Source organism: Astyanax mexicanus, chromosome 15 (genome assembly GCF_023375975.1).
Source record: "Astyanax mexicanus isolate ESR-SI-001 chromosome 15, AstMex3_surface, whole genome shotgun sequence".
Classification (NCBI taxonomy): Eukaryota; Metazoa; Chordata; class Actinopteri; order Characiformes; family Acestrorhamphidae; genus Astyanax; species Astyanax mexicanus.
The window spans coordinates 10,663,780-10,686,053 of record NC_064422.1 but is presented as its reverse complement, the minus strand read 5'-3'; the positions used below and the strand labels follow the sequence as shown (position 1 = coordinate 10,686,053).

At 37.2% G+C, this 22,274-nt stretch overlaps 1 protein-coding gene across 3 annotated transcripts in view; it reads right to left on the bottom strand.

Moving 5' to 3' along the window:
- arhgap27 (Rho GTPase activating protein 27) overlaps positions 1 to 21,171 on the bottom strand; it is a 57,838-nt gene extending 36,667 nt beyond the window's left edge. The window contains exons 1-2 of one of the 3 annotated variants that reach the window (XM_049464443.1): positions 20,952 to 21,171; positions 14,258 to 15,227 (exon numbers count right to left, since the gene is read on the bottom strand). In XM_049464443.1, coding sequence (XP_049320400.1) covers positions 14,258 to 15,172 — 915 coding nt within the window. In that variant the 5' untranslated portion in view covers positions 15,173 to 15,227; positions 20,952 to 21,171. The remainder of the gene's footprint in view (positions 1 to 14,257; positions 15,228 to 20,951) is intronic. The other 2 variants (XM_049464444.1, XM_049464445.1) reach the window with 2 other exon arrangements.
- Between the last annotated feature and the right edge of the window lie 1,103 nt (positions 21,172 to 22,274).

Sequence of the window (22,274 nt, the reverse complement as noted above, 5' to 3'; positions counted from 1 at the left end):
TAAGTGAATCCTCGTAAGCTAGCTCATTAGATATCGCTAAATATATTCACACACCCGCGTACACCCCCGCTAGTTAAACACACACACACACGGACGCTCTGCAGAGAGTAAACCTGGCTTTTAACTCAACATGCTAAAGATGCTAAAGATGCTGAGGCGCACAAAAGTGCAGCATTGTTAAGATACGAATGTGCCAAAGTCAGAGCTCACCTGGCTCTTAAAGGGAATGACAACTGGCACACTGATTGATTTATTTCACATTACGCACAAAACACACCCATGATTAATTAAGATAATTAGTTTGTCTTGTGCGCTATAAGCCCTATCCGGATGGGATTAGTTTCTCAGGAGTACATCTGTGAAAATTATTTCACGCTTCTACTCAGTGATAAAACTCCTGTAACCGGACTGCAATTTAAAAAACAGGAGGACCAGTGAGTTTTTTGGCTTTCTCGGTCACGTGACATCGCGTTCAGTAGCTCCTCCATTTCCACTCGCTGTTGTGTTCATGTGGATCTCCGTGGAAACGTGTGCTCAAAGTGTAATTATGATGCGCAGCAGTGAACAATTAGCTATTTTATTAAACGCGAGGAGACGAAACTCAGAGATGTGCGTCCGAACAAGACTAAAATTACCGGAGGAGCACGGAGTTCAGAGAAAAACAGGAGATAATTCAGCCTGTAATTTTCTCAGAGGATGTCTGAGAAAAACACATACATGGGTATGATAGGGTTGTGCCATATCGTATCGTATGCAATAATATTGCCAACACTTTTGAATATCGTGAGTGATATTATACCCTGAAATATCGTGCCATATCACCCACCCCTAATTATCACATCAGGCTACTACTTTTTTACTTTTTTAGCAAAAGAAAATTTCACACTGTTCTCATTTCCCATTATATACAGTTTCTACTAGAGACAGATTTTTTTTTATATATCAGTTAGGGGTGTGCCATATCATAACATATGCAGCGATAAAAATACATTTTCGTTTTGTTCCAGTAGTGTTTTGTCATAACATAGCATATTATGATAGTATTTTAGGGCCATATCCCCCACCCCTGGTGACGGAGCCATGTAAATGCAGGATAAGTGTGCTAACAGAGAGTCAGTATCAGCTAACACAGGCCTAAGATTCCTGCTAGTTCTGTGAAATTCCGTAAAGAATTTCCAGCCGTAATCGATGGATAAGGGACGGGCTGTGGAGGCCCCAGATTGAGAAAGCATGCAGCCGCTTACTTAACCAAATTACTTATTCCAATGAAACAGTGACTGACGAGGCACTCACACACACACACACTCAGTGCCCCTCGCTCACACAGAAGGCCTATTGAAGCCGGTCCTCCACCCCCTGCCGTTACATCATCAAGCATGGCCTGGAATCCTGGATTACCTCACAGCACCAAACGCCCAGACTCAAGCACTACTGCTGCACTACTGCTGCTCGGCAGCGGTTACATAGAGACGACTGATAACGCCCAGAGGCATAGCAAGACACACACACACACACACATACACACACCTGCAGTCTGAACAAACAAACACGCCTCATCCAGCTGAGCACCGGTATCTTCAGTAAGATCACACTGTAAACCCATTTCCCCATGTTCAAACATTACTAAGAGAGCACTTCAGTTTCTGAATCAGTTTCTCTGATTTTGCTTTTATAGGTTTATGTTTGAGTAAAATTTTTGAGTTTGAGTTTTCAGACCTCAAATAATGCAAAGAAAACAAGTTCATATTCATAAAGTTTTAAGAGTTTAGAAATCATCAGAAATATTTGGTGGAATAACCCTGGTATTTATAATCAGAGTTTTCATTGGCATCATGTTCTCCTCCACCAGTCTTACACACTGCTTTTGGATAACTTTATGCTTCTCACTCCTGGTGTAAAAATTCAAGCAGTTCAGTTTGGTGGTTTGATGGCTTGTGATCATCCATCTTCCTCTTGATTATATTCCAGAGGTTTTTAATTTGGAAAAATCAAAGAAACTCATCATTTTTTTAAGTGGTCTTATTTTTTTCCAGAGCTGTACATTCAAACTAAGATATTTGAGTTTAATCAACTTATAATAACTCCCTTCTATTGAGTATTTCAAATCTGTATTTTACCTACTTACTTACAAATCTACAAATTTTATTCACCCATCACATTCACAGTAGAATGATTATGCAAAGCAATTGATATAACAAAAATATATATAAAAAAAAAACAATAAAAAATAGTTAAGGCAAAAAAAAGTTTAGGCACAATAACTAAAAAAAATTAGTCTAATTAATTCAAGTTTTCATTTAGCATAACTTTAAAATATTAAAGCACCCGGTTTCCTCAAAAAATGTAAGAAAATTTATTTTTTCCAGGATTACAGTGCAGATGAGAACAGGAGCCACTGTGGAGCAGAGTCACTTCCAACCTAAAGGAGTCTTTCCTGAAACTGAAAGCACAGCAAATTTCCAAATAACAGCACCTGCAGAAAAACCGGACTGAAACCAGCCCTGTTCACCTAAAACTGTGAAAAGCAGAACAGAGCAGGAGCAGAAGGAGCTGAAGTGGTTTCAACTGAAGTTTCAATCTCCAATAAACTTTAATTTCTATTTTAAGGATTAAATAAATAACTGTAAAAGTAACTGTAAACTGTAATTGATAGACAGTTTACAGTACAGAATAATACATGTAGTTTTAAATGTACAATATTACTACAGTATTACTACAGTATTGTCACAATATTGTGTACGATATGATACAATATGATGTGACACTGTCTGGCTGAAAAAAATAAAAGTCTCCACCTGGATGTAAGTAAGTAAATGATGTGGGGTTGGTTGATGCTGCAGTTGGTCTGCAGGTTTAGGTTCAGCAACAGTATGTGCTGAAAGAATGAGGTCAGCTGACTACCTGAATATACTGAATATAGACCAGGTTATTCTTCCATCAATGGATTTATTTTTCTTTTCTCATGAACACGAACATATTCCAAGATACAGAAAATGTCAGGATTCATGGGGCTGGGATTGTGAAAGAGTTCAGGGTTCAGGGAGCATGAGATCGTCATTTCCACACATGGATTGAGAGAGAGTTCACCACAGAGTCCAGATCTTAATCTCATTGAGAATCTTTAAGATGTGCTGGATGGAGAAGAGCTGCTTTGTGCAGTGGTCAGACTCTACCATCATAAATGCTGATGCAAGATCTTAGTAAAAAATTAATGCAGCACTGGATTGAAATTAATATTGTGACACTGCAGAAGATTACTGAATCAATGCCACAGCGAATGTGTGCAGAATTAAATATTAGAGAGTGTAATCTTTTTTTTGGTCAATAATCAGGTGATTGGCAACACTAATATTGTTATGGTAGTGGCTATAGTACTGAGTGCAGTTCTGGGCTCATGATTCTTCAGTGTAAGAACAGTGACCACCGGGGTCTCTTGAATACAGTATTTTTAATCTGGCAGCAGTCTACACTCCCTGACGTAACGTCCTGTTTTGAATGGCACGACTCTGCTGGAGCGATCTTCAACACGCGGGGGCGTCAGGTTTCACATCAGCCCACCAAACTTAGCTTCTGAAACGAGGAAACGAACAACACAAGAACCAAAAGAGGATGTTACGTAAATGACACAGTGCTAGACTGCCCTATTAGAAAACTTGTTTTTCTGTCCAGATGCAGGCGTAAGTCTGGAGGCCTAAATGCTACGAGCTAGCGATTAGCCTCAAGAACCAGTAAATCAAACCACAACAGTCTCGTCAATGTCACTCTTAATAATGAGTGTTTACAGCAGCAAGAGAGAAATAGAGCAGAAGACGAACGCAATGAAACAGACAAGCCAAAAAATGCTGACCGTCCACCTGCCAGACAGGGGTGGAGCAATCAGTCAGCTGATTCATGACAAAGATAAATATAGACCTTCTGAGCTTTAAGTTCCTTTGTTGTTGAGTCGAGGAACTCCTAATGTACACTGAAAACAAATGATGAGTAAAATTTACTTTAAAAAATCAGTCTTATGCAAAGATTTTTCTGATCTTATAAGTCTTATAAGTCATTAAACAAAAAGTAGTCTGCTCTAACAGCCAATCAGAACCATTATATCCATCTTAAAGGCAAAGTAACAATAATCACCACAATCAAGAGTGACTACAAAAGCTTCACACACTGAAACTGAAACTACTGAGCGACTCCTGACTCCTGATCTGTCAGACGAGTAACAGTGTGACTCAGTGCTGAATCCACTACTTACAGTTTCACTGTAAAAACACTCTTTTACTTCAGAGGGTGGAACGTCACTGAAGGGCTTTAACGTTTTAGTATTAAAGGGGAAGTCCAAGAATTCTCCAAGAACTTCCTCATAACTCTCTCATTTAAGAAAAACCCACTGATGGTGGGGTTTGGTCTGAAATCTTAGTTCTTTGTAAAGAATCTTACAGACTGGAGATTTCTTCAGCAACTATTTCAACAACTATAGGAAGCACTCGCTCATAAAGGTCTACAGCTCTGGAAAAAATAAGAGACCACTTTAGTTTCTGAATCATTTTCTTTATTTTTCTATTTATAGGTATATGTTTGAGTAAAATCAATATTTGGTGGAATAACCATGTTTTTTAATCAGTAATACAGTTTTTATGCATCACACGTGTCAGAGGAGGCGTGTGCTAGTCTTCACCCTACTGGTGTTAGGGGAGTCCTAATGAGTGGGTTCTCAACTCAACTCAACTCAACTTTATTTATAGAGCACTTTAAAAACAACAACAGCTGCAACAAAGTGCTGTACATAGCAAACTATAGGACAAAACAAAACACTAGAAACAATAAGACAAATTAAAATATAGGTATCAATAAAAAATAGTATTAGATAAATATATGAGCTAAGTAAAGTAAAAGTTAAACAAAATAAAATAATAAAAACAGAAATAAAATAAATAAAAATAAATAAATAAATAAATAAATAAAACAAGAACATTTAAGTCTTAAATTTGGTTAAAAGCCAAGGAATAAAAATGAGTCTTTAGCCTGGTTTTAAACGTGGACAGTGACAGGGCTTATCTGATAATAAAGTGGTAGGCTATTCCACAGGTTGGGTAATTGGCCTTGTAAATTGGGGGAAAATGGGATAAAAACTTTAGCTAAGGTAACCATTTGGTTTTGAATTGAGGGGGTTTTAGATATTTGGGTCCCTATCGCAATGCTCATTGCTATCTTACACTGTGCCAACAGTCTATTGTCATGCCTTGTAGCTGTATAGTTTAAGTGATGGTCTTAAAATGTCTCAATACGTGTTCAGGTAAATTTCTGGAGTATTGCTATCTTGCTGATGGGCATGCAGCCCATAGCATGTGGCTGTTGCCAACTATGCAAAGATTTATACAAGCGTAAGCGAGCAGATCAGTGTCCTCTACTGAGAATCATTGGACACATGCAAATAGCTGCGCCGCTGAAATAGCAATGCGGCAACTCAGAAAGTCAGAGTGCACGTGGCTCTTAATGGAAATGGTAAGTGACACGCTGATTGGTTTATTGCATGGTACAGGCAAAGCACAGACCAGCCAATGAAAACATGAAAACATGAGCTTATTTGCATATATCCATCTTAAGGGCACATCAACAAATAGTTAAATCCTAACAGACAAAGAGGGGATGTAAAAAATATCTTTAAAATATCCAGAAATCCAGAAACTTTCAGATCGACTACAGCTGCATACGAAGCAGCTCTCTTCTGCTAATTTGCATCATACAGTTCATAATTATGTTATGATTACATAAGTGACCGGTCATGACTGCCACAAGAATCTCTCTGCTCAACACACACACACACACACACACACACACAAACACACACTCACACACACACACACACACACACACACACACACAAAAACAAGAGTCACAACCACGTATAGACAACTTAAAGTACCTCAGACTTAATGTGCTTTAAAATCAGTGAATCCTGAAACTAAGCTGCTCTAAGTTCAGAACTAGCACCAGCTACTAGAACACTGGTACATCTATCAACTGTCTGGAGAAGAATTTTTTGAAATTGTCTTCATGGAACACCAAAATAGCCATGGCTCATATAGGCACAAAACTCTGTATATATGTCTCTGTGGGGCAGTACAGTGGCAGCAGGTTCTCTGGACAAATGAGTCAATATTTTTAATGTATGGGTTCAAAAGAATGTGGCTTGTCCATCAAATTATGGCTGGATGGTGTGATGGAGTGTCGCTGCAGGTTTGTAGCCGTGTTTCTGCAAACACATTATCATTACAATGACTTAATAAAAAAATATATACAAACTCATTTAGAATTCACAGTTTTTGTGATGCAAAAAAAACTAATGTATATACACCTGCACTATTAAACTCTGATAAAGCTTTTTAAACAGAAGACTTAGTATGTAATATGTAAACACATACAGTTTTACCGTTTTTATGACATTACATAAAACAAACTCAAATCTGCGTAATCAGCCTACAGTTGTTTAGCTATATATATCACACTAAAAAACACATAAATATCATTGTATTTCCAATCCAATGAGAGTACAAGTATGCTTATTTTACCAATACTGATCCCGATATTGATACCTACTTAGAATTAAGTAATCAGGATCTGATGTAATATTATAGTTGTTAATGTAAAGTAGTGCAATGCAAGAGGTACTTTTGAGTTCATTTTTCCAAACAAACATATATTTAAGAACTTATTTGGACAACTCTATGGATGTATATATTTTTTTCTATGGATTTTTTCTATGGATTTAGATGAGACTTTCAGGAAAAAAAATTAAAGTAAATAGGAGGGGAGGGGGTGCTGCTTTTTTAAAAGCAAGTTTCCCTTTGGGCTTTGTCGCTCGTGTTTGCTGAGCTGAATGGCTGTTCAGGTGCAGTTTAACCAGATTTATTAACCAGATAACTTTGACAGTTCTTAACAAATGCCATCTCCACTGTTCCTCTCTAAACTGCACTGTAATATGTGCTACTCCGGAAAACAGAACCATCTTCTTGTATTTACCTTCTTGCTCCGACCCAGACATCTCTGACCACGTAAAGACGATGTACTCACGTAGTTTGTTGTAGCACATTTTGTTGCACTTGCTTTTGTTTGAAACCAAACCAAATCAAACCAAGAGGTAATCTCTCAAGGTGTGAAATTACCAAACCCTTGCTGAACCCTGAGATCAAATTCTAATCACACATACATACATGTGTAAATTGCATGAAAAACAATTTACAATATGGGTCCTTTGTATGTGATATAGTTAACGACTGGTCTACAAAAGAATTAAACAACAAGTTGTTGCTAGGCCTAGCCCACTTCTAACAGACACCACACACACACACAAAACCACATCCCCACCTCACACACACACACACACACACACACAGAAGCCTGCAGGGTCTGCCAGAGCACTGAATGAATCGTGTGAGCTTGCATTAGCATAAGCTGACCTACATATCCGGCACTCCTGCACACTGTGCCCACCGGACTGAATGGCACCTCACCGCCAGAGTGCCACCTTTGGAAAGCGCATAACCATGGAAACCAAAACTTCAGTGGCAGACTTCCAGAGAAACCTAGGCTTTTCCACACACCAAGCAGAGCTGGAATTCTGTAAAGAGCTGTTTTTCTGTATAAAACACAGTATGAATTATATTTGAAACTAGGGTTTCAATGATTAATCAATATAATCAATAATGTTGATTGGAAAAAAATTGTTGACTCCAAATTTGTATTGTTGAATAATCGTTCATTTGTTGTAGTATTACACAACAAATTACACAAAAAGAAACACAATGGGAGAAAGTTAATGGGCTCACGTACACAGTTCACACTCAACTCGGCCTGCGTCTCCAAAAGTGCCAAAACATATCAGATCACCCATTTTTTAATGCACTAAATAGCAGCACTTTAAAGGAGAACTCTGGTGTCAAATGGACTTTGGGTGTGGTAAATCATGATAAAGAGTACTAACCTTTGATGAATATCCCACTTTTGCTCTCCTGCAGCTTTCTGAGATCTAGTAATTTTATTCCGTTTTCCCAAACATGCTTTTTAATGGATGTTATGGGGCATATTTTACCCCTGCAGATAAATTGCATTTTAGACTGTTATCCAGCTCAAAATAGCTCCATAATTTATTGGTAGAATTTGGAGAGCTCTGACAGTTAAAACGACATTACAGCAATAATAACACTTTTTACAACTCGTAGTATAACCTAATCTCTATGCCTTCTGCACTTTTAAAGTTATTATTGCTTCGTTTTAAATGTCTGAGTTCTCCAGAATCTACCTATGAGGTGTGGAGCTTCTCTGAGCCTGGATGATGGAGTAAAAGGTGATTTATCTGCATTTATTGATTTATCAGATATTTATATGCCCCATATCATCCATTCTAAAGCATGTTTTAAAAAAATTTAATAAAATTGCTGGATCTTGGAAAGCTGCGGGAAAGCGGAGGTGTGCTATTTAACAAAGGTTAGTACTCTTTATCATGTTTAACTACACCCAAAGTCAATTTCACACCGGAGTTCAACTTTAAGGCAAAGCTCTGAAGAGTTGAATGGCATTAAAATCCCATGTTCAGCTGTTTTTAATGCTTGAAAGTGAAAAAGTGGCAAAAAACAGGACCCATACCACCACAAGCAGAGTTGGAGAATATGGAATGGGGACTAATCAATAAAAAAGCCCTACTCAAAACCATCATTAAAGTGGTTTAACTCATTTGAAATTTTGCCACAAGCATGAAATACAAATAACCAAGCCTACTTTTCATATAAGTGCTCTGTTTTTTAATTATGAGGATATAAAAATAATGTTTAAGTTTTTAAATTCAGTTTGACACCAAGAAAATAAAATGTATAAACTTTTTTTAAAGCAGGTTAACCCTTGTGTGGTGGTTTCATTTTTCATCAAATGATACTAAAAAAATATTTTTTCTAACTCAAACTCATTGGGATTGGCTCATTTTTTGTGAATAAACTAACCATTTAAATTACATACAGTATGTTTGGCCACTCGTTTACTTTGTTACTTGTATTTAATTCAGCAAAATTAATAATGTGTAATTAATTTTGCTGAATAAAATACAAGTAACAAAGTAAACGAGTAATAAAAATATGAACACCACACAAGGGTTAAAGGACTAAATGCACAGTATGCAATAAAGAAAGAGCTAAACAGCAGTGAGTACTAGTTCAGTTTAGTTTTAAACAGCATGTCTCAATTTAAACAGAGTGATAAAGCTATTCCCCATTAATCTAAGTTACCCAAACATGAGGAGGACCAGCAGCTCCAGAGAGAACTCCTACCGTTCAACAAGTGCTCCTCTGTCCTCCCCGCCAGACCTCGCCTCTCCGAAAACACTAAACTTTATATTTCACACAGAGAGAAACTCTGAAACGGAAGAAGTGTGTGGTACTCCGCTCTCCTCAGGCAGTCCGTGCGGATGCTCCGGGGGCTGGGGCGCCGGTTGGTCCCTCCTCCTGCGGGAAGCAGGTAGCCTGGCCGCGGCCTGGGGGAGGAGGAGGAGCCGCGGCCTGGGGGAGGTTAACTCTCTCCGGCCTGCGCAGCAGCAGCAGCGGCGGGTAGATAAACGGGTTTTTCCACATTATCCAGCAGCTTTAAAGGCTTTATACACATGTTCACACAAACACAGGACAGTTCTACTACTAAACACGTGCTTGGTATTGTTTTTTTTACGTACTGATCACAATTAATCACACTTTTTAAATTGTTTAAGATTCAAGATTTAAGGGTACATACAAATAAAACAATAAATGCAAGGTTGAGTAAGAGAAATTACATTTATATTAGTGCTGTCACTTATTTTATGAACATTTAACCCTTGTGTGGTGTTCGGGTCTGTGGGACCCGTTTTCATTTTTCATCAAATGATACTAAAAAAATTATTTTTCTAACTCAAACTCATTGACATTGGCTCATTTTTTGTGAAAAACATATATCAAAACACATTTTCGATAAACACACACTGTACACCGCCCCCACTACATATTTATATTACATACAGTATGTTTGGCCAAGGGCTAATAAACATTGCTTCATTTGTAAATTTGAAACTAAACAAATTTTCTACTCATATCTTGAGTTTAATTAATTTCTTTTACATTTTATTTAAAAATTAATAAAAAAAAAAAAGGTTGAAGCAAGCATGTATAAAGCATTTTAATGTAAATTTGCTTAATTTTGCTGAATTAAATACAATTAACAAAGTAAACGAGTAACAAAAATATGAACACCACACAAGGGTTAAATGATAAACTTGTACTTTGATGGGTATATAAGGTTAATATATGGGTGATTCTCTGATATGGGTGTCTTTTGTGAGATGTGCTCAAACTGGAACCACTTTTAAGAAATTGCTGAAAACATATCTGTTTACCTGCGCTTTCCTCACTGTGTAATTTGCTGTTCTTTTTGCACATTGTTTGTACTTTTTTTTGTATTGTCTTTTGTTCTCAAGTTTCATTATTTCTAGTCCTATAAATTATATGTACAATTCAACAAACAGGATTGATTAAGGTGGAGTGAGAGTATTTATACATAATGTACATTTTTGTACATTACTTAACATGTTGTTTTGCATCATATTGCCTGGACACTTCTAGACAGTTAAATTATACATTTTGTGGTTTCCATTAAATTAAGAAAAATTATAAATTATAGAATTTTGAACTTCTGCATTGCTAAAATATTGCTTTTTTACTAAAAGGGAAATTATTATTGACTTAATTATATACAAGTCATCACTGTCCAAAGATAATCATGTTTCCTCATTTGAACACAGCAGCAAATCAATTTTGTGATTCAATATTTTACAATAAAGTATTAAAAATGCTATTTTAACAGTATTCTAACATACAGAATATTTGATTTAATATTTAATTTAATGTGAACATTAATGAAATTAAATGCAAAAATAATTCTAATGAAGACTTCAAGTGAGTGTATGTCAGAAAAAGCCAACATGGTATTAAAAAAGTGCCTTAGCAGACTGTTAGCACTGATAAGACTGCAGTTAACAGTACCATAGGATTTTCTGTACTGTGCTAAACTATAATTTACTCTGAAAACTATGTAAAAAAGCATAAATTACACAAAAAAAGCCCAAATACTCTCCTGTAGAGTGGACAAGACAGTGAAGTCAGTGAGTTTATCTGGGCACTGTGTGTGTGTGTGTGTGTGTGTGTGTGTGTGTGTGTGTGTGTGTGTGTGTGTGTGTGTGTGTGTGTGTGTGTGTGTGCGTGCGTGCGTGTACGTGTGTGTGTTGCATCTCACAGCATTAGACCAACCAAGCTATCCCGGGAGAAAAGACAGCCAGGCCTTTCACATGCAGATGGATTTGGCTCTGCACTGCAGCAATTAAAACTGAGGCTTTGTTAGTGTGGAATTTGATCAGAGGACAGAAATAAGTGAACCATAACGATCGTGGAAAAGTAGCCTAACTGCTCTCTCTTACTGCATGCTGTTATTAAAGTTCAGGAGAAATGTAAAATGTAAAAATGATGGATGTTTATTGGTCAAGTGTAGCCGTGTGGATAGAGGAAGTGTTGATTCTGAAAGCTTAGTTTACTTAATAGCAACATTTCCCCTAAAAACCTTGTATCTAATCCCACATTTAATTTTTTTTTACTTTAATAACTATTTTACTTTCATAATAATACCATCAGCCCAAAAAGAGAGCCCTGTGGTACTCCATGAGATATGCCATTTTTTGACCATTATATTAATTAGGTTAGCAAGATAAATTAAAAAATTTCATTGCTCAAGTGTTTTTTTTTTTTTTGTATTAACCAGGGGCAAATATTTAAGAATTATCAGAATTTGTAGTTCCTCCTCTGCACAATTTTTCACGAGTTGGAATCATAGGGCATCTTACGTTACAATATTATCACAATATTAATATTTCCTACGTCAACATTTCTATCATTAAGCTCTGCTTCTGTGATACTATATATATATATATATATATCACAAGAAAATTTTCTAATATACTTAAATAAAAATAAAGCAAATTAAAAAGCAAATACCTGGAATTATGGATTTATTGGTGTCACTTTCAATTTTATACAGACATCCCCCTGAGAAATGAATCCCGTCCAGATAGGGCTATAGAAAATGTTACCAAATATTTTTTACATATAAAGGAATGTGAGGCGAAGTGTTTCCCAATTATGCTTTAAACTCTTTGATGCCTTGAGCGCTCACACACCTTTTAAACACACCTATTTACAACTTCAAGTGCATTTCCAGAAAAGCTTTAGAGTTTAGGGCTTTGGGTGAGATTTGTTACAGAGCATTTTCTGTGACAACTGATTGGCTAGAAGGTCACCTTAGCAGAATAAGGTATACTAAGCATTATTATGCTATAGTGCACTAAACTGTTCTTGTAACCACATTATTATTAATCAGTATATTTAAAGAGATCTAAATATAAGTTTTAATTGTATAAATTGTAAATAGTACTAAAGTCTTACTTAAATTGTGCTAAGTGGATTTAACTGTACTAAAATGTAACTATTTTAAATATCCTTAAGTAACATTTAAACATACTACTTCATGTATGTAACCCCATATTTTAAAAATGCTTACAGTAAAATTATAGTACGTTTAATGAGGATTGAGTAGCAAACTTCTACTATACTTCATTGGGTATAAAAATATATTTTAATATATTGTACTACAATACTTGGCGTGTTACAAATTTACTTTCTTTTTTTTTTTATTTGAAATTTAAATATTATTTAACACTATATCCTATAATTTACTTTATTTATATTTATATTTTCCTAATTAGAATTACAGAGCACTGAAATAACAAACACTTTAACTGTTATATTTATGTTTATACCTAAATATATATATATATATTTTTATTTTTATTTTTATTTACCAATGTAGTAATTTAATTTACTTTCTAAAAAGTTTTAAAAAAATTTGTAATTAAATTACAAATAAACTAAAAGTGTACTTAATAGTAATCTATTTCTTTTTTAAATACACTATATTGTACTTTTTAAGAAGTATGATCAAAGTATACTTTCAAACATTTGATCATGAATCATTATATTAAAGAAAGAACATAAATCTGTTAGCATATTTACAGCATACTTCTCAACATTTCCAATATGTTTTAAGTACAAATAAGTATATATTTCTTTCACCAGGGAAGTCCTTTATTAAAGTTATTTTGATCTATTTAAACACCTTCAATGCAACTGGTGGTAAATATGTAGAATGAATCATCTACACCTTTCAGGACACTAGAACTGATAGAGACCTCATCACCTCTCTGTAACCGCAGGCTTTACTCATGGAGATGAGTAATTCTGAGAGAGCACCACCTCTCACAGCTGAGCTGTACACAATACAAACATCTCAACAGCGGTGTGTCATTTGGTTGAAGACAGCACCTCACTGTGGCCATGCATCAGCTTCTATCAGCAGAAACTTAAAGAACTTGGAGAACTCTGGTGTAAAATGGACTTTTGTTGTAGTAAAACATGATAAAAAGTTCTTATCTTTCATGAATAGCACACCTCCGTTCTCCCACAGCGTTCAGAGATCCAGAAATTTTAACAGTTTGTCCCTTCAGGCTGGGTGACACAGGGCTTAATTTACACTGATAAACCTTTTTTAGTAGCTCCATACCTCCTTACTAGAATCCGGAGAGCCCTGACATTTAATACGAGGCATTAATAACTTAAAAAAAAGTGCACAAGAAGCTTATTAAAAAACACTGCTTACATCCTATAACACTAGCTTCAGCTCCGAGCGCCGCCATCACTGTACTGATTATTACATAGACATATATATACATAGACTTATAGCGCATAGTGTTGCAGCCAGCATCAGGTTTGCAGAATATGTGGAGTCTATGTATATATATGTCTATGTCATTATCAGTACAGTGATGGCGGCGCTCGGAGCTGAAGCTATAGTGTTATAGGATGTAAACAGTGTTTTTAATAAGCTTCTTGTGCACTTTTTTTAAAGTGATTAATGCATTGTTTTAAATGCCAGGGCTCTTTGGATTCTAGTAAGAAGGTGTGGAGCTACTTTGAGCTGGATAACGGTGGAAAAAATGATTTATTAAGGCAAATTATGCCCTGTGTCGCCCAGTCTGAAGGGTGTTTGGACAAACTGTTAAAATTTCTGGATCTCAGAACGCTGTGGGAGAACGGAAGTGTGCTATTCATCAAAGGTAAGAACTTTTTATCATAATGATAGTATTCTGTACCTTCTCTGGAGGAGCTTCTGGTAGGCCGATAGGAGATCTGGGAGTTTGCTCGTTTGTAGAGACGGGAGTGGAAGGTGCTGAAGGAGATCGAGGTGATGTAGGAGATCGAGGTGATGTGGGTGGTGGAACTTCTGCTTCATTGTCTTTTGTCTCCACAGAATTTTTAACGTTGTCTATCGACTCATAGATACCATCGTCCATTAGATTCCATATTTTTAGGTCCCAGCCGGCTCTTTTGAGCATTTGAATGTCTTCTTCTATGTTTTTAGAGGAGTTTTTAGGGGACTGGACCTCAGCATTAGCTCTGTTGGGTTCTGTTCCTTTGCTTTGTGAACGTAGAGTAAGAAAATGTGGTGGAGAGACGGCGTAGGGGCTTTCCTCATCATTAAAAAGTGAAGAAGAGTCTGGTGTCCCCCGGTGAGAGTCATCTACCTTTGTTTTATCTATGAGTACATTGCAAAATTTGGGCTCTTTCTCAGTTTTAGCCTCAGATGCCACTGACTCACAGAACCTGTTGTCATACAGATCCTCCGGGATGATAAACGTTGAGATCCTGTGGCCGTCCTTCTTCGTGTCTTTCCTGATGGATGTAGGGTCTCTGATGGTCACCTCACCTGAATAATTCCCTGTATTAGAAGGTGTAATTTCAAAAGAAGGTTTTGGGGGATCCAGCCCACCTCCTTCCTCCGGTGGAGGGTCAGGGAATGTGAAGTTGTTCTCCGGGGGTAACTCCGTTACATATCGCGCTGGGATGAAGAAAGGTTTGGTGCTCTCGTCTTTGCGCACATGCCACCAGTGGTCGTTGGTTTTGGCCACCAGCACGTAGCGCTCGTTGGGTTTGATGGCCACCTGGTTGCCATCACGAGCTGTGTACTCATACTGGAAGTTCACCAGCACCACCTGTGAAGCTGACATTGTTCCCAGTGCTCTGCGGTCCCAAGTCAAGGCTTATCATGGATCATCGTTGGAGCTGTGAATTAAGAACAAAAAGAGAAAAAATAATATTCAGACAAGTACAGAAACGCTAAAGACTCTAGCTGAGGTTAGAAATGTTAGGTATACTAAGGCTCAGTCCCCTACTGTTTGGCCTCAGCAGCCGGAGTCTGAGTGAGCACATTTGGCTATGCTCTCTCTTGGTGGGTTGAGGATGCTCTCTTCCCTCATCACACCTAATGTGATGTTGGCCAGCTGTTAGCTGGTAAATTATAAATTATACCTCAGATTTTACTGCAGAAAAAGCAGAAACTGTAAAAACTTTTATTTCGAAAGCAAATTTAGGCAGCAAATCAGAACGCCTTTGTCATCCACATGCTGTATTTGCTGTTAGGTCACCTCTGGTTCTTTCTTTTACTTTGTTAAGACATGGTTTGAGATGCTTGTTATTTTTCCCAGAACTTTCCTGGAATTTTTTAATATATATTCCAAGGTACAAATTCAATGGTTGCGGGTGTATTTATTTGGGCTAATTTTAAAATTCACCACAACCACCAAAAAGCCTTCATTGCAATTATTTAAGACCAATTGGTTCTTTTGGCAGTGTGGGCATTGTCCCAAGTCCTGCTGGAAAATGAAATCCACATCTCCATAAAGGTTTTCAGAAGAGGGAAGCAGATGACATGAAAGCTGAAAAGCTGAAAGTTGAATCAGCTTATTGGGTAGAAGGGGTGGGGTAGTTAGACTTCTAAACTGGGAAGAAAATGCTACAAAATAAATAAATTAATAATAAAATAAATAAAATAAAAATATAACAAAATTAGTTGATTTGATTTTTGCTTTGTTTAACAGGATGTCTTGTGTCAAATCAATCATGCCTTTATTTGTTCATGTAGAGCTGGACTATCTGGCTCGTGCAACATGTTCTCAGACTGACCCAGGATCTCTTTTTGCTATTTACATCCTGATGATTACAGTTCCATGGATTAGAGAGGACCTGATCTCAGATCAGCTCCCAGGTCCTTTCAGAACTGAGGAATGCAGACAGACTAGGGGAACAGCGAGGCTTTATGAATCTACTCCAAATGCCAAGAGGTAAAAAAGGGAGAGGCCAAGTAAGAGACAATTCCTCAACTTAAACCAACTGTCTGCAAACATGAAAAGCAGGTTTCCCAGATACATTTTAACCCTAGAATTGGACCAAGCTGGATTTTACTGCAGTTGCCTGGAGTTTACAGCCTCACAGCTCCTCACTTTATGAGTTATTTGCATTTTGCTCATGAAAATTCAGTATGAAAAGCGCTGCCACTATGAGCGGGAGGTCGCAGGTTCGAACCCCCGATAATGCAGCTTTGCCATGAAGCTGCCGGCGCTCAGAGGGAGCACAATTGGCCCTGCTCCCTCCGGGTGGGTAGATGGCGCTCTCTCCCCACATCACTAAAGGGTGATGTCCACAGCACAGGGCGTCTGTTAGCTGATGTATCAGAACCGAGTCGCTGCGCTTTCCTCCGAGCGTTAGCGCTGTGATGCTACTCGGCAATGCTGCATCAGCAGCAGCTCGAAACGAAGTGGTGGCTTCTGTGAATTGTGAGAATTGAGGAACTGTGTTGTTGAGTCGAGGCTTGTTACCCAACACTCTGTCTGCATTTGAGCAACACAGAAAGCCGCATTGAGGCTGAAGGTTTTGGATGCTTTGAATGTTGTTAATAACTCTGCTGAGCAGGTCTTGCCACTTTACACATTAACATGACACATATCATGGAACATTGACAGGTATTGTGTTCCATGAAGCTAAAGAACGCTGTTCTGGCCTGTGGGGTATGCAATTTTGGCCATACTGTAATAAAGGTGGGTGTGATTTCTGCCAGAGTCACTTGTTTGTTTGTTCATATGGTCAATTCTAGCCACACACAGCCGGTCACAATCATTACCACTCACTAGGGGTGAGCGAAATGGCCCTAAAATAATGTCACGATGTTTCATGGTATGTTCCCGATAACGATACTCTTGGCGATATGACGAAACTTGAATAAAAAAAATCAAAATACACTACTGCAACAAAATGAAAATGTAATTTTAGTATTGTGTATACGATATGATCACACCCTCCCTAACTGGGATATAAAAAAAGAAATACTAGAATTTTCATCAGGTTTGTAACAGAATTCAATGATCCAGAATGTCATGATACTAATAATAATACACTCCAAATATCACCATATATCCAGGAATAAAGTAAAATAAATTATACTGGACAGATATAATCTGTCTCTTCTAGATATATGGTAGTGAACATATTTCAAAAAGCTTCTCTAAAGAATATAATGAACTAATTATATCATGGAAAATGTGTAATAAATCAGATAATATAAGTTCAAATGAGTTCTTACTCTGCCTCCTTGGCTGGAATGTTGCTACACCTTTGTGCTTACATTTTTCCACTACAGTGGGTGGGGCTAAGCTGCTGTTTGATTGGCTGGTGAACATCTGTTCTGACGGACAACAGGTTGATTGGGTTTTTGTGCAACAAAACATAAAAAAAAAGAAAATGCATGAATGATTAGAACCTGTGAAAAAACTGTATGGAAAGTATGTGAAAAAATACAAACATTGCTCAATAGTTAGTGGTCTGTTAGTGCTTGTTTGTCATTCTGATAAATTCTATTATGGTTAGGTTTGGCCACACAGTGTGCAGCAGAGAGACAGAAGCTGTACAGGCAGAATAAGACTACTGACATATGAATAAAGCAAGAGACATACTGTACATTGTGTTACAATCACAGTGTTATAATCACAGTGTAAACATGTTTTAAGTATCTGGGAGTTTTTCTAACAACCCTAAGTGTAGGTAAATGGGATTTAGTTGTGGTGGTTTCCCTGGTGAAGCATTATTCACCCACTTGGTGTTGGGTTGGATGGTGGATAAGGGTCTCCACCAAAGGGTTATAGTGTTATGGGAGAACCACTGCTTTTAAGGCAGTTTATGAAGCTTGGATAGGATAAAAAGTTATTTATTGTTGCAATACAAACAGACCAAAACAAAGCAAACGAGAAACTAGGAACAAACACAAGACCGAATGAACTAAACAGGGCAAGGAACAAGAAATAAACAAGAAATAAACACGGAATAACGAACTAGGGCTATGAATAAGGATAAACGTGGAAATGACAAACGACAGGGGAAGGTGCAAAGACCGACAAACACAGACTGAAACACAAGGGCTATATATACACAGGAAACACACATGAAACAAGGAACACCTGGGGAAACAGGTAATGAGGGGGCGGAGCTACAAATTAGACACAAGGGTAAACGTGAGTGGAAAACTACTGGGGAACACACTGGGAAACCGGGAAACACAGGGCAACAGGGCAAGGGCGTGACATTATTCTGTGGTATAGCTCACATTTTACAGATACTCTGGTTTATAGTTTCAGGTGAAGTTCATAAAATATACAAAAATAACAAAATAAAACATAAAAAAATAAAACGCATGAATGATCAGAACCTGTGAAAAACTGTATAAAATATAAAAAAAATACAAATATTGCTTAATGTCTTTGAGTGCATTGTAGAGGCATGTCCAGCAGTCAACTCTGCATCTCTCATCAAGAGATACACTACCCAAAATCCTTTGGTGGTAAAGCATGTAATCATTTACGTAACAACATGCCGGGTTTGGCAACAATCCTGGGTGTGTTATTTTGAGTGTTAAAAGTATTATAACAGATTTAGTGCTGTGGTATTATGATTATTTAAAATTAATTTCTTGATTACATTTAGTTACATTAAAATTTCACTTTAAAATACATGCATTAATGACAAAGTAAATGCTTCAAGATGGCAAACTGACAAAAACTTTGCATGTTACATTAAAATATATTCTAAAATCTGATTTGAATGAAGAGTTTTTGGAATAATTAATATACATTTTAAGCTTCTTTGGTTGTATGGAGAAAGAAACTGATTTTTAAAATATATCCACCCACCTGAATTGTAGAGGTGTCAAAATTCACATACGTTACCTTACTTAACTAGAAATGTTAGTTATCTATATTTTACTGAAGTAATTATTTTATTATTTATTTATTATTTATTTTCACACAATTATCTGAACTTCAAAATAGCCTCATTACTCCTATTTCATTTCAGCTGGTTTTCATTCCGGCTTCTCATCATTCAATAAAACCCCTATCCAGATAAATCTCTCCATCCAGATAGAGTTAATCTGATTGTGATTGGATGTAGAGAAATATAAACATATACAATTCCGACTCCCTATTGGTTTATACTGTGATCCACCACATCTGCACACAACCCCCCCCCACACACACACACTCCAGCAAGAACATAGCAGATGTATGTAGCCTAGTATGAAGATGATCCGTGCAGAGACTCAAGAGAACTCCAGACAAACTCCAGTCCAACTAAGCTTCTTTAATATTTATTTCCATTGTTCTGTATGTAAAATACATTTTTTTATATAAGCATATATGCAGCTGAAACAGGGAACAACCTAGTGCATCCCAAATTATATTATCAACATTAACATTTTAATATTTTAACATTATATTCATTATTGCTTTAAGAAAAGCTTTTTTTTTGTTCTTAATGACATTTTTTTGTCCATTTTACATTACTTTTACTTTAATACTTTTATAAGTAGTTTTACACTTCAAGTATACTTCAACTTCTACAGAAGTATTTTAAACCCTAGTATCTATACTTCTACCTACAGAGTAGGTAGAGTTGCTGAATTCCCACTCTCAATGGAGTTTAGGAAGCTAAACGCTCCAAAGATTTGAAAACTGGGATTGTAAATGTGAGCAACAGATAAAACTGTGGAGATGAATAGTGCACTGCAGCAGTGCAACATAACAAAATGCATCATCCCCTTTTGTTGTCACAGCCCCAGTGACAGGAAGTGAATGCAGTCTGCAGGAACGCCTGTATAAACCCCAAGCTCTTAGAGAAGTTAAGGCCCTTGAAATAGGGGAAATGGTAGTCATAACCCACAGAACAGGAAAACCATCGGTATAGACATCAGCCAGCATGATATACTGCAATCTCGGATTTCCATATAAGGTATGCATTGTTCTGGCTGGACTGAGTAATAAGCTAAGTTCCCCAATCGCCAATCCTCAAGCCAGCTGAACAGAAATAAACACAGTAAAGATTCAGTTTCACGAGAACGCTTCACGAGTTCTCCAGTCATTTAAATGTACCAGTCAAGATGGTGAAGAAGGAGGAAAGGGGAATGGAAGAGATGAGGAGGCGGTGCTTTTCTTAAGCCCATGTTATTGACTTGTTATTGACTGACAGTATCTCTGGCACCATACAGTATTTAAAAAAATATTTAAAGAGTACACACAGTACAGTTACAGACAATTACAGACAGACCACCAGCACCAGCAACTAAGACATTTCCAAAAGAACTTCATTCATTGACCATTGGTGATACCATTATTCAATCAGTCCACTACAACACTACACTACATGACAGGGTTGCCAAATTCAGTTTATCACCACAACTCCCCAAGATCTCCCAGCCAAACCACTCAACATGACGAATATAGAAGCAACAGAGGAAAGAATAGAAAGAACACAATAGAATGGAATATGACCACATAACCCAAGACCTAACCGCTCTCAGCGTCTACCATACCTACTTATAGACAGCACAGCATGACCAACACATCAGACCTCAGGGTTACAGTCTAAAAAAAGGAAAGGAAAGGAAAGCTTACGATGGCAGCCTACCTACACACACACAGCAAGCGAGGCGGCAGTGCAGACTTCTCCTTTTGCCCCACAGCACCACAGCAACAGGTGTTTTCATCACGTCAGCCTCCCTTCCCCCAGATCCTTCAGGTTGTTTTTGTAGAGCTTCACATTACACACAGACGGGCTTTGAGCTGTAGCTCTCAGCAATACAGTGAACAGGAGGAGGAGGGAGGCGGCTCATGCTGCGGGACGGGTTTGTGGGTGTGTGAGTGAGTGAGTGTGTGTGTGTGTGTGTGTGTGTGTTAGGAGGAGGGCGTGTTGACAGTGTGAAATGTGAATGAGTGTTTCAGGTTCAGGTGATGAGGTTGGAGACGACTGTCAGCTGGGAGTTCACTCGCTATAGCAACAACAACAGAGGCTCAGGAGGAGTGGAAAAAGTGAGGAGGAGAAGAAGATAAAACATGGGGGAGGAAGGAGAAGTAAAAGGGGAGGAGCCAGACAGATAAATAAGATTGTAGCCTTTTGATGTTGTGGTTTCTTCTTCTTCTTCTTCTTCTTCCTGATACAAGACCTTTAACACAGCATATACTTTTTCTTTTTTTTTTAATATGCTATTTGTGATGTGTTGATGACTTAACCAAAGCCAGGGTCATTTTAAGGGCGTGTAGTGTTCAATACAATTTCTGTAATGGTAGAAGATTCTGTTGGTAGAAGTATATAGATACAAGGGTTTAATAAAAAAAAAAATACTGTAAAAAACTGTAGACGTTGAAGAAGTATTAACTCAAGCTTTTTGCTTGTAGAAATAGAAGTGTTTTAAAATAAAAAGTACAGGTTTTAAAACTTCAATATTACTTAAAGTATAAAAGTATGAAAGTAATGTAAGGAGAAAAAAAAAATCAAGTCATTAAGAACAAAAGCTTAGGCCAAAACACATAGTCCTAACCCTATAGTGCACTATCAAAAAAATTAATAATAATAATAATAATTTAAAAGACATAATGACTATACTGTTCTATTAAAATGTTAATGTTGATAATATAATTTGGGATTTTGCACTAGGCTGTTCCCTGTTTCAGCTGCATACAGTATATGCTTATATATGATAACGAATGTATTTTATATTCAGAGCAATGTAAATATATTTTAAAGAAGTTTAGTTGGACTGGAGTTTGTCTGGAGTTCTCTTGAGTCTCTGCACAGATCATCTTCATACTAGACTACATACGTCAGCTATGTTCTTGCTAGAGAGTGTGTGTCAGGGTGTGTGTGTATGGGGGGAGCGTGTTCAGGTGTGATGGATCACAGTATAAACCAATAGGGAGTCAGAATGGTATATGTTTATACTTCTCTACATCC